This window comes from Ovis canadensis, chromosome 17 (genome assembly GCF_042477335.2).
Source record: "Ovis canadensis isolate MfBH-ARS-UI-01 breed Bighorn chromosome 17, ARS-UI_OviCan_v2, whole genome shotgun sequence".
Classification (NCBI taxonomy): Eukaryota; Metazoa; Chordata; class Mammalia; order Artiodactyla; family Bovidae; genus Ovis; species Ovis canadensis.
In genome coordinates, this window is record NC_091261.1 from 56789464 (window position 1) to 56805890 (window position 16427).

At 48.0% G+C, this 16427-nt stretch overlaps 1 protein-coding gene across 1 annotated transcript in view; it reads left to right on the plus strand.

Moving 5' to 3' along the window:
• Positions 1 to 10258, plus strand: part of STX2 (syntaxin 2) — a 96528-nt gene extending 86270 nt beyond the window's left edge. Inside the window, exon 11 of the mRNA XM_069557612.1 lies at positions 9945 to 10258. Within this exon, the coding sequence (XP_069413713.1) occupies positions 9945 to 9990 (46 nt within the window). The 3' untranslated portion in view covers positions 9991 to 10258. The remainder of the gene's footprint in view (positions 1 to 9944) is intronic.
• The last annotated feature ends 6169 nt before the right edge of the window (positions 10259 to 16427 follow it).

Here is a 16427-nt window from a genome sequence, read left to right on the forward strand (position 1 = left end):
TGGTAGTATCCTTTCATTATTCTTTATCCTAAAAAAATTTTCCATGTTATACTTTTGTGCTTATATTTTCATACAAAGTTTAGAATCAGCTTCCATAGATCTGAGGGTGTCTGTCTGTATATCTTTTGTAATCATATTAAATTTTAAGATTGATTTAGGGAAAATGTCATAGAATTTAAGCATCCCTTTCAAGCATATTGTATGCTTTTCTCTTTATTCAATTTTCATATTTTCTTCTTCAGTTTTCTTCACATATATCTTGTGTATTTCTGGTTCAAATCATTCATAGACATAATCATATCTATACCACTTTGTATTGGTGTGTTTTTTGTTTGATATGCCACCAGAAATGGGATTGTTTCCCAACTGATTGTTCTTCCTATATAGAAAAGCTATTGATTTGTACATATTATTAAATGCAATAATATCCTTTTTTTATTTGATTGGCAGCAAAAATAATACATGATTGTATTCTATTAAGGAATATATGCAAAATTCTTCTATTTGGTCCTATTCTACTCTGTTCCATTCCATTCCATTCTTATTTGTAACAGTTTTTTGGTTCACAGACCATCATAACATCTCCTAAAATGACTTGAAAAGGGCCTAGGTACCACACCTCACCACTGGCCTTGGGACACACCTAATAGAGAGCCTGCTGTGCTTTGTAGCAGCTCTGAGCCTGCTGAGATCTTGATGTTCAGGACCTATTCTTAGCTCCATGACCATCATAGATTCTGCTGCTTTAATGCTGAACCCTCAGAACCACGTTGCAATCGACACCTGGCATTTCCTCAGAGAGAGCTAGTCCAAATGGAAACAGCCCAGCTGTGCTTTCTCCATATGTGTGACTGGAAGGCTCTGGATGGCAGTTATGCAACTTTGCATCTGGTGCTTCTCTGTCAGTCTTGCAAACACTCTTTGCATTCAGGATCAGATAAATCATTCTCTCTGTGCTCAGTCGCTCAGTCATGTCCGACTCTTTGAGACCCCATGGACTGCAGCCCACCAGGCTCCTCTGTCCATGGGATTTCCCAGGCAAGAATACTGGAGTGGGTTGCCATTCCTTCTCCAGGGGATCCCGACCCCAGGATGGAACTCATGTCTCTTGTGTCTCCTGCATTGACAGGCAGATTTTTACCACTAGTGGTACCTACACGGTGAGTTATCTATAGCAGCTCTTAATAGTCGAACAGGGATTTCTCTGTAGGGTCTGTTTTTTGAGTGGCCTCCAACTAGTGTTGAAGCAATGAGCTTCGCTGATTTCTTCAAGCAAGCTGGGCTGGGTCCTGGCAGCCCATTTTACAGAACTGAGTGGTTCCTTCCTGCTGTGTCTTCTCACCTTGTTCTTCTGCATCATGAGTTACCCAAGATCTTGTCTGTGAAATTCTCTGCTCTGTTACATTTTCTGGTGGCTAAAGTACAGAATTCACCTGCTTTTTTGTGAAGTTAGAACATAGTACTCACAGGTGGAATCACTGAATTCCTTTTCTTTTTTAAATTTATTGAAAACTATTAAATAGGGAGTGGATGAACAACAAGGTCCTACTTTATAGCATAAGGAACTATATTCAATGTTCTGTGATAAACCAAAATGGAAAAGAATATAAAAAAGAATGAATGTATATATATATATATAAAATGTATAACAGAATCACTTTGCGCTACAGCAGAAATTAACACAGCCTTCTCTCTATATATAATAGTTTTCATCTGTTAATCCCAAACTCCCACTTCATCCTTCCCCCCTCCATTGGCAAACACAAGTCTGTTCGCTATGTCTTCGAGTCTGTGTCTGTTTCTTGGATAGATTCATTTGTGCTATTATTTAGATTCCACATATTAAGTGATCTCATATGGTATTTGTCTTTTCTGACTTACTTCACCTAAGTATGATAATCTCTGGGTCCATCCGTGTTGTTGCAAATGGCATTACTTCATTCCTTTTTGTGGCCAAGTAGTAGTTCATTGTATATGTACACCACATCCTCTTTATCCATTCCTCTCTTGAAAGACACTTAGGTTGCTTCTGTGCGAGCGTGCTAAGTCCCTTCAGTCATGTCTGACTCTTTGTGACCCCATGGACTGTAGCCCACCAGGCTCTTCTGTCCATGGGATTCTCCAGGCAAGAATACTGGAGTGGGTTAGTATGCCCTTCTCCAAGGTTGCCATCTCCTTCTCCAGGGGATCTTCTGACCCAGGAATCTCCATGAACACAGGGACTTCCCAGGTGGCGCAGTGGTGAAGAATCCTCCTGCCAATTCAGGAGACGCAAGAAATGTGGGTTCGATTCCTGGTCAGAAGATCCCCTGGAGAAGGGGATGGCAACCATTCCAGTATTCTTGCCTGGAGAATCCCATGGATAGAGGAGCTTGGTGGACTCAAGTCCATGAGGTTGCAAAGAATCGGACATGATTCAGCACACACACACGAACATAGGGGTGCATGTATCTTTTTGAATTATAATTTTGTCCAGATATATGCAGAGTGAGACTTCAGGATAATATGGCAAATCTATTTTTAGTTTTCCAGCACCCTTCCTACTGCTCTCCATAGTGGCTGCACCAATTTACACTCCCACCTGCCTTCCTTTTCTGATTGGACGGGGACAGTGTCCTTTCCCATTCTCAGCTTGCCAGGTCCTCTAAGCGGGTGAAATGGAGACCCTTAGGCAAGCAACTCCCATTGACATGAAACACCGTGGGAATGATTCTGGAGTCTTAACACGGCTAGCTCAAGTGGCTGTGGCCCAGCCTGGGAAGGACTTTGTAGGTGATTGTTTCAGAACCTGTGCCTTTAGCCCTGTCTGATCTATGGATTGTTTCAAAACAATCTGCTGAGGAAAGAGGGGGAGAAAGCCATATTCATACCATTGAACGTCCTTCTCAAAGAATGAGTTCTTTCTCAGGGGGAGGAGCTTAATTTTCTTCTGCCAATCAAGTTCTGTTTCCCATGATAACCCCAGGAGGTGGATGCCCTCTTAGAAGCAGATAGGATACTTTTGTAGCCAGGGGAACAGACCAACCTGCTCAAGGTCACAAAGAGTTAGGATTAAGACCTTGGCCAGACTGACTTCCAATTCATGTGCTTTTCCCATAGTCCTTTTAAAAAATTGAGATGAGCTTCATATAACATAAAAGTGAGAAATTCAGTGGCATTTAGTGCCTTTGAAATGTTGTACAACCACCACCTAATTCCAAAATGTTTTCATCACCCCTAAAGCAGACCCTGTGCTCATCAGCAGCCCCTTCCCCCTCCCTGCTTCCCCCGGGCCCTGGTCCTGGCCACCATCCTATTCATCTCTTTTCTGTCTCTATGGCTTTGCCTATTCTGGACATTTCATCCACATGAAATCACACGACATGTTTTCTTTTGTGTCTGGCTTCTTTCCTCTACCAGTATGTTTTCAAGTCCATTCTTGCTGTAGCCTGTGTCTGTGCTTCTGTCCTTGTTGTGGCTGCATAGCATTCCACTGCCTGGATAGACCACCACCTCCTGTGGATCCACCTGCCATCAGTGAGCATTGGGTTGTCTCCACCCACTGGCTGTTGTGACTAGAGCTGCCTAGTCAGCCTGTACACAGCGTGTTGCCTGTTCTCTTCCCTGGTCTTGGTTATGGGGATCCGACAGCTCTGCCTGCAGAATGGAAAGGGAAGTGGTGGGTGGTCTGCACCCCACTCCTGAGAGGGGCACAGAACTCTTGGTTCCATGGAAAGAGGCTGGGACTAGCAACCCTAGGGCTGGAGGAAGCCTTCTGTCTTGTAGGCAAACTCAGATCCTCTCCATCTTTGGGAAGCAAAAGTGGGTCCTGATTAGGAAAATGTCTCCTCCACCCTTGTACCGCCATGATGCAGAAGTTGTCCGGAAAAGGAGTGTCCTTCTGGCCAGTTAGCTTTTTATTTTTCATACCATTTTTTTTAAGAAAATTTTTTTAAAAAATTGGCTACATCCTGTGGGATCTCAGTTCACTGACCAGGGATCGAACCCATGCCCTCAGCAGTGAAAGCTTGAAGTCCTAACCACTGGACCCAACAGGAAATTTCCCGGTTAGTTTTTTAGATCATGGTGGTTTGGGTAAGGCAAGTAACTCAACCACGGTGGTCGAGGGTGTATTAGATTTTCCTGATGAGCCCGTTTTGTAAGCCTGTTAATTGGAAAAGCAACAGAAACCATCTCCAGAGACTCTTGCCTTTTTGTAAAAAGGACCTGTCGCTGGTGCCTGCTCCTTGCCTAGGCAGGTGGCACTGGGACCCCTCAGAGCTGCAGCTGAGGTCTGTGGGGCCTAACATGGGGCTTTCTTCCCAGCAGCTAAATTACTTAGCATCTTTAAATCACACACGATGGGTTTTCATCTCAGGGAACAAACTGTTTCCCCGCATGTGTGTGCATTTGTGTGCGTGTGTCCAGTCCACACACATTTTCCTAGACTGTCACTCTGCCGCGTTGCTAGGTAGCTGGTAGTCTGCGGAAGAGTCTGAACTTCTTGGGGGACGAGGAGGACACATATGTTATTTTCTTTGGATTCTGGAGGTTGGGGCGGGCGGGGGCGCCAGACCAGAGGGTAGACCCGAACAGCTTGGGTGGTTCACATAATCGCTTAATTCCCGGCTGCACTTGAGTTTCTTAGCTTTGTGGGGCGCGCGAGGGCAGGTTTTCCGCGGCCGGTAGGTTGCAGGAGGCCCCTGGCAGCCAACAGGGGAGAGCTTGCGTTGTTATTCCCCAGACGGAGCATCACCCACTGAACCCCAAGCCCCGTGTGGCTAAGAGAGCTGTGTGGCCTCCATTTCTGTCCCTGCTTTTGGCCACAACTCGGTGGAAAAGACGCTGGCGGGGAGGGGAGAGCCATCTTGGTGTGTGTGTGTGTGTGTGTGTGTGTGTGTGTGTGTGTGTGTGTGTGTGTGTGTGTGTGTGTGTGTGTGTGTGTGTGTGTGTGTGTGTGTGTGTGTGTGTGTGTGTGTGTGTGTTTAAAACACTGACGTTTCCTGGGCTCTGGGTACTGCTGCACGGCGGTTGGTTCCCCACCCCCCACCCCACCCCCCGATCTTTTTCTCTTTGGGCCTGCTTGCCTGCCTGCAGAAAACTAATGAATCATTTCTAGCTGAATCCAAGCAGTGCAGACACACCAATGCCCTCTCTCTCTCTCCCCCTCCCTCCCTCCTCCTCTCTTCTTCCCTCCCTCCCCCTTCCCTCTCTGCTCTCTCCCTCTGGCCCCCAGTTTGTAATCTGACACAGCAGACTGCAGTTGTCTCCCGGTGAACCTCCCAGTCTTGGCATTGCTGCTTCTAAGGTAGGCTGAGATTTATTTATTTATTTTTTCTCCTAAAAATAGCTTCTCGTTTGCCTTTTCACCCCTCAGCGCGCACCCCGCGCTGCAGCGGCGGCGGTGATAGCTGGGTGATAGCCGGAAACTCTCTGCCAAGACAAAGTTTATTTTCCAGCGGTCTAGGGATGCCCTTCAGCACCGGGTCCGGGTACCGCGCGGCTGGCGAAGCTGCCATGGACGCCGGTGCCGGTGCTGGAGAGCCGCCGGGAGAGGCGGACCGTTTCCAGACGATTCCTCCCGCTGATGCGGGATACTGCTGCTTGGTCCCGGTGGTTCTGGTTTCCCAGGGCAGGGCTGGCGGTTCTCTGTCACTGCGGGGTTCCCGACACCCTTTCGGCCCCCAGCTTTGCAGAAAAGCCCCTCTGGGCGAAGTTTGACACCACGGCAGGCAATGTCTTTGTAACCCCCAGGTGTGTGAGTTCCGATTGTTTCTCATCTAAGCCTGTTGGGGGCTCCGGATGTGGTCTTCTTGGAGGTTGGGCTGGAGTGAGGAAGGGGTTGTGGGCCAACGAATAAAAAAATAAGAGTTGGTTGTGTCATCCCCAGCTTGGCTCAGATCTGAAATGTATGGAGCCAGGGACCTGCACGTTGAGAATTTGTCAATTCATGTCCCATAGACTGACTTGAATGATTTGTTTGTCAAAACAGATGTTCCCGGCAGAATGCGTGCGTGCGCGTCTGTGTGTGCGTGTGTGTGTACCCACAGGCTGTTTGCTGAGGCAGGCCCTCCCCCGAAAGCCATGTTTTCACCTGGAGACGCAGTGTTTACAGGACGATCTGCCGGGAGGGAAGTTGGGTTTGGGGGCCAGTGGGGGCGAGGGTGCTGTTTGTTCTGACTCTGAGGCCTTTGTAGAGGCAGGTGCGCTGCTGTCCCCAAAAGTCCAGCTGAGGGCTGGGAGGACGCGGCTCAGCACTCGGTCATTGGGTCACTGGGCTCGGGGCCACTGGGGGCTTCTGCAGGAATTGGGGGCAGGGGCTCTCCAGACCATTCCACTGGGTTTGCAGTTCCCCCAAGTTCTTAGGATGGCAGGGTGAGCGAGCAGGGGAGGGCCTTGGGGGAAAGGGTCCACCCTGGGATCTCTCTCTGCATCATCACCTTTTACTAAAGTGAGACCCCCACCTCATTAAGGGACAGAAAATGTCCCAGGGAGAGCAGTCAGAGGAAGAAGGGAATGAGCTGGCTCTGAACATGGAAGATGAGATGGAGAGAGGAGGGGGGCGTGGACCACCTCTCCTCACGCCCAGTTTCTGAGCCAGGAGTAAAGGAGGTGTCATGGGAGGGGAGCACTTTAAACTCAGCCCGATTTGCAAGGTGAACGGTCCTGGGGGGGTCCCCTCCCGATCCTGACACCCCAGCCCCTCTGCTTTCTCCCAGCCCTGCTGTAGTGTTTGGGGTTTTGTTATCTTGGAGTGTGATTTGGGCTCCTGTGAAGTTGAAGCCTCCAGGCTAGATGCTTGGGTACGACCTGGGCTTGTGTCTCTGGCGTGGGGCTGTGGTGTGGGAGGCAGGCAGGCAGACAGACCCATCTGCAGTGTGGGGTGACTGGGCTGTGCCCCAGGGCCTACGGCTGCTCTGCTGGCCATATGGCACTGTACCCGGGACACGGAGCAAAGCATTTTGAGGTTATTTCAGGGAAGTGGCTGGCAGCTGATATTTACCACCCTCCCCTTCTGAGAAGATGACAAAATGGGTCAGGGAAAGGTTGGCGCTGTCAGCGTGCCAGGGGAGTGGGTGGGACTTAAGGGGCTTCCCTCACCCCCACCCCAGTCCCAGGTCTGTGCCCTGCATCCCCCAGATCAAACCCAGCCACATCTGAATCCCTGGTGGGGGGAGTCTGAAAGCTGCCCCAGGTGAGGCCATGTGCCGACTGGGCTGAGAACTAGCAATTTAAAGAAAAAGGCAGCAAACCAATTCCACTGATTCTCTCCACTGTGTTTTCCAGTCTCATTTCTCCCTACGTGGTTGGCGTTTGGGAGAACAGCCTGTGCTTAAAGGGCAGGAGGAGGGGCACAGAGCAGCGAGGTTCTTTCCTGAGCTTCCACTTCCAAACCTCCCTCCTTTGTGTTTTTGGAGTGAAGCTTGAAGTTTTAATTAGCGCCAGGGCTCTCAAACGTTGGGGAGCATCCGAGTCGTGGAGGGAGCAGGGTGAGAGCAATTTCTGAGCAGCGCTGGGGAGGAGGTCTAGGGTTCGAATTTCTCAGTTTCTGGTGCTGATGCTCCTGATCCAGGGACCTCACTTTGAGAACTGCTGGGTTAGGGGTCACCCCCAAGGTGGTCAAGCATCTGTGGGAGTCGTCTACCGTGCTGTTGATTTGGGTTGTGAGTATAAACAAAGTGTGATTCTAGCAAAGCCCTGGCCCCTTTGGTGGGTGTAGGCTCATGTTGGAACTTTGCTCCTAGCAAGGAGACTCCTTTCCTGCATGGCTGGAGCAACTGCTCCCGGTGGTAGGGGAGGTAGAGGATTTAACCGCTGAATTTCCCAGTTGTTTTGGGGTAGCGGGAAGGGTGGAATCTGTGTAGTCCTGGGAACTTGTTTAAGGATGCACCTCCTGCTGTGCTGGTCTATTATGGATGCACTGGAGTGGCTGACCTTGACTTCTCGTAAACTCTTCTTCATTTCTCTGGTTCCTTTTGAATTAGATCGTTATACTCTATGAACAGTGTTTCCGCAGCTTCTCTTTGCCTCTGCCTGTCCATTTGAAAAGCTGCCTGATCTTGTTATGGCATCCGCTCCAAGCTCGCAGTTGCAGAAAAGCAATGGCCTGTTGTTAGTGCCACTGCACTGGGTGCGAAGTGTTGGCTGAACCTCACTCCACAGTCCCTAATGTGTTATTGTTACAGGTTCTGCTTTCCCCTTTCCTTCTCTCTGTCTCCCTTCTCTCTCTCCCTTGCCTCTCTTCCTGTCTCTTCCCTTTCACCCCAGTCCCCACCCCTTTTATCTTTCCCATCACAGCCAGTCCCTTCGATGCGTTTGATATATAACCCTGAATTTGCATTTATGAGAAACATTAGTGCTGCCACATTCCCAGGTGTTCTGATGAACAGAAATTCCATGGTGCTCTAGACCTGGTTCTGTTTCCTGCTTCTCTCATTCAGTCCTGTCCCTTTGTAGTCCATCTGTGTCAGAGTGTGTATTTCTGCTGAGTTACCTCTAACTGCTGTGTGATATTCCATAGAGCTCACAGACCACCTTTTTCTTGCCCATCCCCATCGAGGACACCAGGTTGGCTCCAGAGCCCAGTTGCTCAGATGATGTTGCAGCAGCATCCTTGCACGTGTGCCTGAGGGTCCTGAGTGAGAATCATTCTGAGTGCATCTCAGAAGTGGATCGCTGGGGCAGAGGGGATGTGTCTACCTCATTTCAGCAAGTTCTTCCAGCTTGCTCTGCAGGGTGCGTTCTCTTTCCCCACGTTCTTGCCAGCACTTAGCACTGTCTGACTTTCTAACATTTGCAATGAACTTTTCCAGCCCTTGTATATCCAGTTCTGCCTAAAGCTGTTTGGGAGGGGGCTTTCACAGACACTTCAGTTCCAAACTAGCATTTGCGGGCAGCAGCAGAGTTGGGAGGGTTTTCAGGGGACTGGGCTATGTCTCTCAGAGTCACTTCTTAACTCTGAGGCAGCCTGCCCTGTCTCAGGCCTTATGGGTAACGGGTCTTCCTCTTTGAGAACTGATGTGTTTCTTGGGGCAGTGTCTGGGAGGGTCCTTTGGCTCATTCTTACAGTGACAAAGAATCTCAAATTAACCCTTGACATTTGAAGCTATGTTTTCAGTCACCAAGACCCACTGAGAAGACTCAAAAAATTAATCATGTCTCATGAGACTTTAAACCTGTTCCTGGTAACGGGACCTGAGTGGATCCGTCTTCATAAGTCAATGATATCATGCTACGGTTTCTTGGGTTATGCACATGCTCAGTCACTCAGTCGTGTCTGACTCTTTGCTACTGCGTGGACTGTAGCCTGCCAGGCTCCTCTGTCCATGGGATTTTTCAGGCAAGAATACTGAAGTGAGTTGCCGTTTCCTCTTCCAGGGGATCTTCCCAACCTAGGAATCGAATCTGTGCCTCCTTTGCTTCCTGCGTTGGCAGGTGGATTCTTTACCACAGAACTACCTGGGGGGCTCCTGTTGGGTTATAGTTAATGTATTATTAATAACGTGTACATGACACATATATATTAATATGTGTATGAAGTGAAAGTTGCTCATTCATGTCTGATTCTTTGCAACCCCACAGTCTATACAGTCCACAGAATTCTCCATGGAGTGGAGTGGGTAGCCTTTCCCTTCTCCAGGGCATCTTCCCAACCCAGGGATCGAACCTAGATCTCCCACATTGCAGGCGGATTCTTTACCAGCTGAACCACAAAGGAAGCCCAATACATGTATTTAATGCATTAAATGGATACCTGAGAAATAACAATTTAAACCTGCCTTGACATTTCTTAGTTTTTCACTGGACCAGGAGGCTCATAAAATGGGAGAGGCTAGGACTTCTTTGGGATTCTGGATGACTTATTCTTTTTTTAAATGTATTATTATTTTTAAATTGAAGTATAGTTGATTTACAATGTTGTGTTAATTTCTGCTGTATTCTTTTTTTGTTATGTTTTTTCCCAGGACTTTGACTATAGTTCCTGTGCCCTATAGCAAGACAGTCAGATAACCTGTTCTTAATGTTCACTCACATGGGAAAGAAGTGTCAACGACTTCCAGGCCCTGAGGGGCTTCGCAGGGACACAGATGGGTGAGGTGGCAGAGTCTGTGGCAATTGGGTGTGGGGGAGGTTGTTGAGAAATGGAGGAATCAGGGTGACTAAGGGCATTCATCTAAAATTATCTTATTTGCTGACATTTTTATTGTCTGTTTTTCCATGCAAGTGCTTTGCACATAGTACGGTGTCAATAAATCTTTTTTGGAAAGAATGAAGAAAAGTGAAAGTAAACGTTGCTCAGTCGTGTCTAACGCTTTGTGACCCCATGGACAGTCCATGGAATTCTCCAGGCCAGAATACTGGAGTGGGTATTCTCCAGGGGAATCTTCCCAACCCAGGGATCAAACTCAGGTCTCCCACATTGCAGGCAGATTCTTTACCAACTGAGCTATCAGGGAAGCCAGGAGTGAAGGAAGGAAATGACCTCTAAGAGGCCCCAGGGTGGGATGGGGCAGTAACCTCTAGTCTGGTTACTGGCCTGCGCATTGTCGTCACCACAAGCTCTACGACTATGTGTTCCAGGATGGTTCTGTTCTCTAGAATGAAGCTCCTGGAAGGCAGCAGTTGTGATGTTTATTTTTGTAATCTAGGGATGAAAACAGTGCAGTCACTTATTCATTCAACAAACATTTGAGCCCCTATTAAATATTAAGTAGCATTTTGAGCACAGAGCAGCCGGCAAGATAGCTAAAATCTCTGTTCTTATGGTTGTGTGGATGTGTGTGTGTGTTTGACAACAAGCAGATGACTAAAAAACAAATAGAGGCAACACCATACAGAAGATTATAACAGCCTGATGTGAGAGCCTGTGGAGGGGTGATCCTTGAAGTTCTCATGGAGGAAGTGACATTTAAGAATCCAGGTATACAGATACAGGTGCAAAGACCCTGAATATCTGAAGGAAGGAACAGCGGTTTCCTTTCTCTTAGATGGCTGTGCAGGAAGTGCCGGCAGGATGTATTTGGAGCAGGTGGAATGACGGGGGTCTGGAGTCCCCAGGCTTTCACCCATGGACACTGAGCATGAGCCATGAGCTCCTACAGGTATCTGAAACCAGTGGGTCAGGGTAGTTTGCCAGTGCCATCCTCAGGGAATTGGCCACAGGGTTCCCTTTTTCGAGATGCAAAGGTTCTCCTCCCCACTTCCTCTTGTCCCCGTCTTGCCCCATCCCATCGCATGCTGCCACCAAGAAAACCTGTTTGTCTTGCCTTTGGAAAAAAGGCATTTTGAATGGGGCTTGTGGCTGCTGATCTGGTCAGAGGGGACTTTGGAAAGATTCTCTATGATGAAATATTCTTGTTGCCAAAAACCTAGCACGGATGCTGTGATGACCGAGTTTAGAATTGGTTGCTGCAGTTGGCTCAGCAGAGTTGGTTTCCATTGGGAAGTTATGGATGGTTATTGTTGACTGATTGTTTCTAAGACAGAATCACTCCTCATCGTGTTGCTCCACTGTTACTTCAGACTCAGAGGTGTAGAGAGGTAATAGGGCCATGGGGTTGTTTGCTTGTTTCTAATGTTTCCCTCCTAACAGCACTCCCCTGCCCCATCCCAGAAGGAGCTCTGGAGTACTAGGAAATCATGTTTGGTTGTTAGCTCCATGTCTTTAAAGAGCTCAGATTTAGGGGCCAAGAATCTGATCTGTGTATTTAGCTAGTTACCCAGGACTTGCTCCAGGGGGTTGGGATGCTGGTGAGCTGGGGGCCAGGTTTGGGGCAAGTGACAGGGCTGCCTCTGCTGATGTCAAAACCACACTGACCATCCCTACCCAGCTCAGTACATGGGTTCTGCATCTTGAATTTGTTTTTTCAATGACATCTTACAAATTTATTTATTTATTTATTTGTCTGCACTGGGTCTTGGTTGAGGCATACAGAATCTTTAGTTTATGGCATGTGAACTCTTAGTTGCATCATGTGGGATCTAGTTTTTGACCAAGTATTGAACCCAGGCCCCCTGCATTGGGAACAAAGAGTCTTAGCCACTGGACCACCAGGGAAGTCCTTAATTTTTTTAAAATTAATTTTTATTGGAGTATAATTTGCTTTACAAGGTTGTATTATAATAGTTTCTACTGTCCAGCAAAGTGAATCAGCTGTATGTATACATATATCCCCTCTTTTTTGAATCTCTTTCCCATTTAGCTCACCACAAAGTAATGAGTAGAGTTCCCTGTGCAAAAGGTTCTCATTAGTTATCTGTTTTTTTGTTGTTGTTGCTGTTCAGTCAGCAAGTTGTGTCCGACTTTTTGCGACCCCGTGGATTACAACATACCAGGCTCTCCATCCTCTACTATCTCCTGAAGTTTGCTCAAATTCATGTGCATTGAGTTGGTGATGTTATTGCACCATCTCATCCTCTGCTACCCTCTTCTTCTTTTGCAGAAGCACCTGATTTTTATTATAAAAGTAATGCCTTTTCATTGTGGGAAAGTTAGAAAGTATTTTAAAAAAAAGCAGGAAGAAGAAAATATTGTTGATTCATAATCCTGTCACCCAGAACCAACCATTGTTAATACTGGCATTTTTTCCAGTTTCTTCTCTATGAGGGTTTTTATTTCATTAACTGTTTTGAAGTATGTTTTTAAAACATTTTACATGATAAAGTTGGCATTTCTCCATGATATAGAAAGACACTGCAAAAACATATCTTAGAGTAGCTGTGTAATACTTGAACATGGTTATTCCCAGCTTACTTATCATATAGGACCATTCAGACTGTTTCAATTTTTCCTCATTATTACAAATAATGGGTGGCCACCCTGGTGGCTTAGATGGTAAAGAATCTGCCTGCAATGCGGGAGACCCAGGTTGGGTCCCTGGATTGGGAAGAGCCCTTGGAGAAGGAAATGGCTACCCACTCTAGTATTCTTGCCTGGAGAATCCCCATGGACAGAGGAGTCTGGTGGGCTACAGTTTGTGTGTGTGTGTGTGTGTGTGTGTGTGTGTGTGTGTGTGTGCTCAGTCACTTCAGTTGTGTCCAACTCTTTGCAACCCTATGGACTGCAGCCCACCAGGCTCCTCTGTCTATGGGATTCTCCAGGCGAGAACACTGGAGTGGGGTGCCATGCCCTCCTGCATTGGATCTTCCTGACCCAGGGATCAGACTTGCATCTCCTGCATTGCACGCAGATTCTTTACCGCTGAGCCGTCTGGGAAGCCCAGCTACAGTCCATGAGGTCTCAAAAGAGTTGGACACGACTGAGCAACTAACATACACACGGTACCCAATTTGCTGTCCTTCTGGGTGATACACGGGGCTGTCTATTTGGAGGGTCAAGGGATTTTTATAGCAGGGTCTCCCACGGCACAAGGCAGTCCCACAGGAGAGTCTCAAACTAGCTGTCAAGGTAGATTACAACCTCACTTCCCCTCCCAAACCTCCACTTCTCCAGAATTCTCTGGCCATCAAAGTGAATCGTGCCTCTGCCACTCAGACACCCCATCTTGAGAACTGGGGGCCACTTTGGTCTTCTCCTGGCCCACCTGCATCTGATTTTGTGGAACCTGTGGCCAAATCTCCAGTACTGGCAAGTGGCTGATACATAGTAGGTGCTCAAGAATTATGAACTGGTGTATGTGACACCCTCCAGGGTGGGCTGGGTGCCTTTGTCACCCCCCAGACTCTGGATAGTCCTCAAGCCCACCAGCTCTGGGTGGGGTCCCTTCACTCCAGTTCTGGACCATTTTTTTAAAGATTTTTTTTTTTTAATGTGAACCATTTTTTAAAGTCTTTATTAAACTTGTTACAACACTGCTTCTGTTTTGTGGGTTTTTTTTTTTTTTTTTTTTTTTTTTGGCCATGAGGTATGTAGGATCTTAGCTCCCTGACCAGGGATTGAACCCTCAACCCCCGCTTTGGAAGGTGAAGTCTTAAGTACTGGACTCCCAGGGAAGTCCCTGGATCATTAAAAAAAAAAATTTATTTTTGAGTTTTAATCAATTATTTATTTAGTTTTGACTGCGCTGGGTCTTCATTGCTCGACATGGGCTTTGTCTAGTTGCAGTGGGCGGGCTTCTTCTTGCAGTGGCTTCTCTTGTTGTGGAGCACAGGCTCTAGAATGTGGAGGCAGTAGTTGCTGCACACGGGTTTATTTGCCCTTGGGCATATGCGATCTTTGTTCCCAGACCAGGGATCACACCTGTGTCCCCTGCACTGGCAGATGAGTTCTCGACCACTGGACCACCAGGGAAGTCCCGGACCATTTTTTTAGGCTGAGAATTAAATAAGGGAGCCTGTGTGAACAGCCCTTGGAACCATAAATGTAGTAATATGTGTGCCACTGACTGGGCATCCCCGTGTGTCCTCAATTTTTATGTGCACAACACTGAGGCTTTATAAGGTGGGCTTTGGACATAGTTTAGAGCCATTTTACAGACAGCACAATCATCTAAGAGACATGAGAAACTTTTCCAGGGTCTCACACCTGGGGAGGAGGGGCCCAGGTTTTAAATTTGGGTCAACCAAGCTCGGAAGCTGGTGGATATCCACTGTGCAGAATTGCCCTCATGGAAGGAAGAGCAAGCCGGCGAGTGTGTCTTGAAGGCGGTGGGCATCAGGGAGACATGGTGGCGATGGAGGTGGGGAGGAAGCGGGGGCAGGCCACGCAGTAGTGGTCAGAAGGGCCTCAAACTGGTTCTGCTGCTGCTGCTGCTGCTAAGTCGCTTCAGTTGTGTCCGACTCTGTGCGACCCCATAGACGGCAGCCCACCAGGCTCTGCCACCCCTGGGATTCTCCAGGCAAGAACACTGGAGTGGGTTGCCATTTCCTTCTCCAATGCATGAAAGTGAAAAGTGAAAGTGAAGTCACTGAGTCGTGTCCAACTCTCAGTGACCCCATGGACTGCAGCCTACCAGGCTCCTCCATCCATGGGATTTTCCAGGCAAGAGTACTGGAGTGGGGTGCCATTGCTTTCTCCCAAATTGGTTCTAGGTGAGGAGGTTAAAAGCAACCGGAAGGTTCTCAGAGGAGCAGCGTGGTCTGCCTGTTTTCAGCGGGATGCTCTGGCTGCTGTGTGGGGTGGACTGCAGGGCAGAGGTGGATGAGGAGATGGGAAGGGGCTGACACAGCCTCCAGGGGATGAGACGATGGGGTCACAGCGTAGCAGTGGCCATGGTGAGAAGAGATCAGATTCAGGACTTGAAGGAGAAAAGAGAGAATAAATCCATGGGAACAGACCTAGGATACAGCTGAGGATGGAGGAGGAGGTTGGGAGGGGAGACTGCATGGAATGACACACATCCATTTCCAGCAGTGGTTCTCAGATCTTTAAAAAAATATGGCTGCCAAAGAGGGACATTGGTGGACCCATACAATGGAATACCGCGTGTGCTGTGTGCTTGGTCGCTCAGCCATGTCCAACTCTTTGTGACCCTATGGACTGTATCCCACCAGGCTCCTCTGTCCCTGGGGATTTTCCAGGCAAGAATACTGGAGTGGCCTTCTCCAGGGGATCTTCCCAACCCTGGAATCAAACCCAGGTCTCCTGCATTGCAGATGGATTCTTTACCATCTGAGCCACCAGGGAATACTATTCAGCTATAAAAAAGGAGTGACATTCAGATGCATCCCACCCCGTGGATGAACCTTGGGAACAAGATGCTAAGAGAAAAGAGACAAGACATGGAGGATCACTTATTGTATGATTCTACCAGCATGAAATTTCCAGGACTGGAAACCCATAGACAGGTAGTAGGTTGGTGGCTGCACAGGGCTGGAGGACTGGGGAGACTGGGAAATGATAAAGGTATTGAGTTTCTTTCTGAAGTGATGAAAATGTCCTAAAATGGAGTATGGTGATGATTGCATGTATCTGAGAATATACTAAAATCCATTGATTTGTACACTTTAAACGGATGAGTTGGATGATACTTGAGTTCCATCTCAATAAATCTGTTTTAAAAATACTGATGTCCCCGCCCCATCCCAGAGTGGGGGCTCAAGTGGGCCCTGAAGGCGGGTTTCAAAGGCTCCAGGGACTGTCAGGTGGCTCCAGGCTCTGGGAACTGATCTGTTCAGTTCTGGTTCTCTGTGCAGCCGTATCCTCCTGCAGAAAGCCTGTTTCTTCCTCTTTCCTTGAGGGAGGGGCGGGGCTCCCTTCATCCTCTGTCATTTCTTCTGGACTTCCTCCAGGTGGTCAGTATTTTGAGGGTGCATGAACCCTCCAGGCCTGGGCATCTCCTCCTGCCCCAGCCCAGCATCCCAGAGAGGGAGGCCTGGGTGTGCACAGTGGTGTGTGCAGGGTCAGAGCTGTGGGCAAGGTGAAGCATTGATGTGGGTGGCATGTGATTCCCGGAGGTCCGAGTCACCCGAGGCTGCTTTCTTGTCTGTAACCAGCTTGTTTTAGCTCTGCTTTTTCTTAAGATCAGGAAAGTTGATCCTGTCACTGG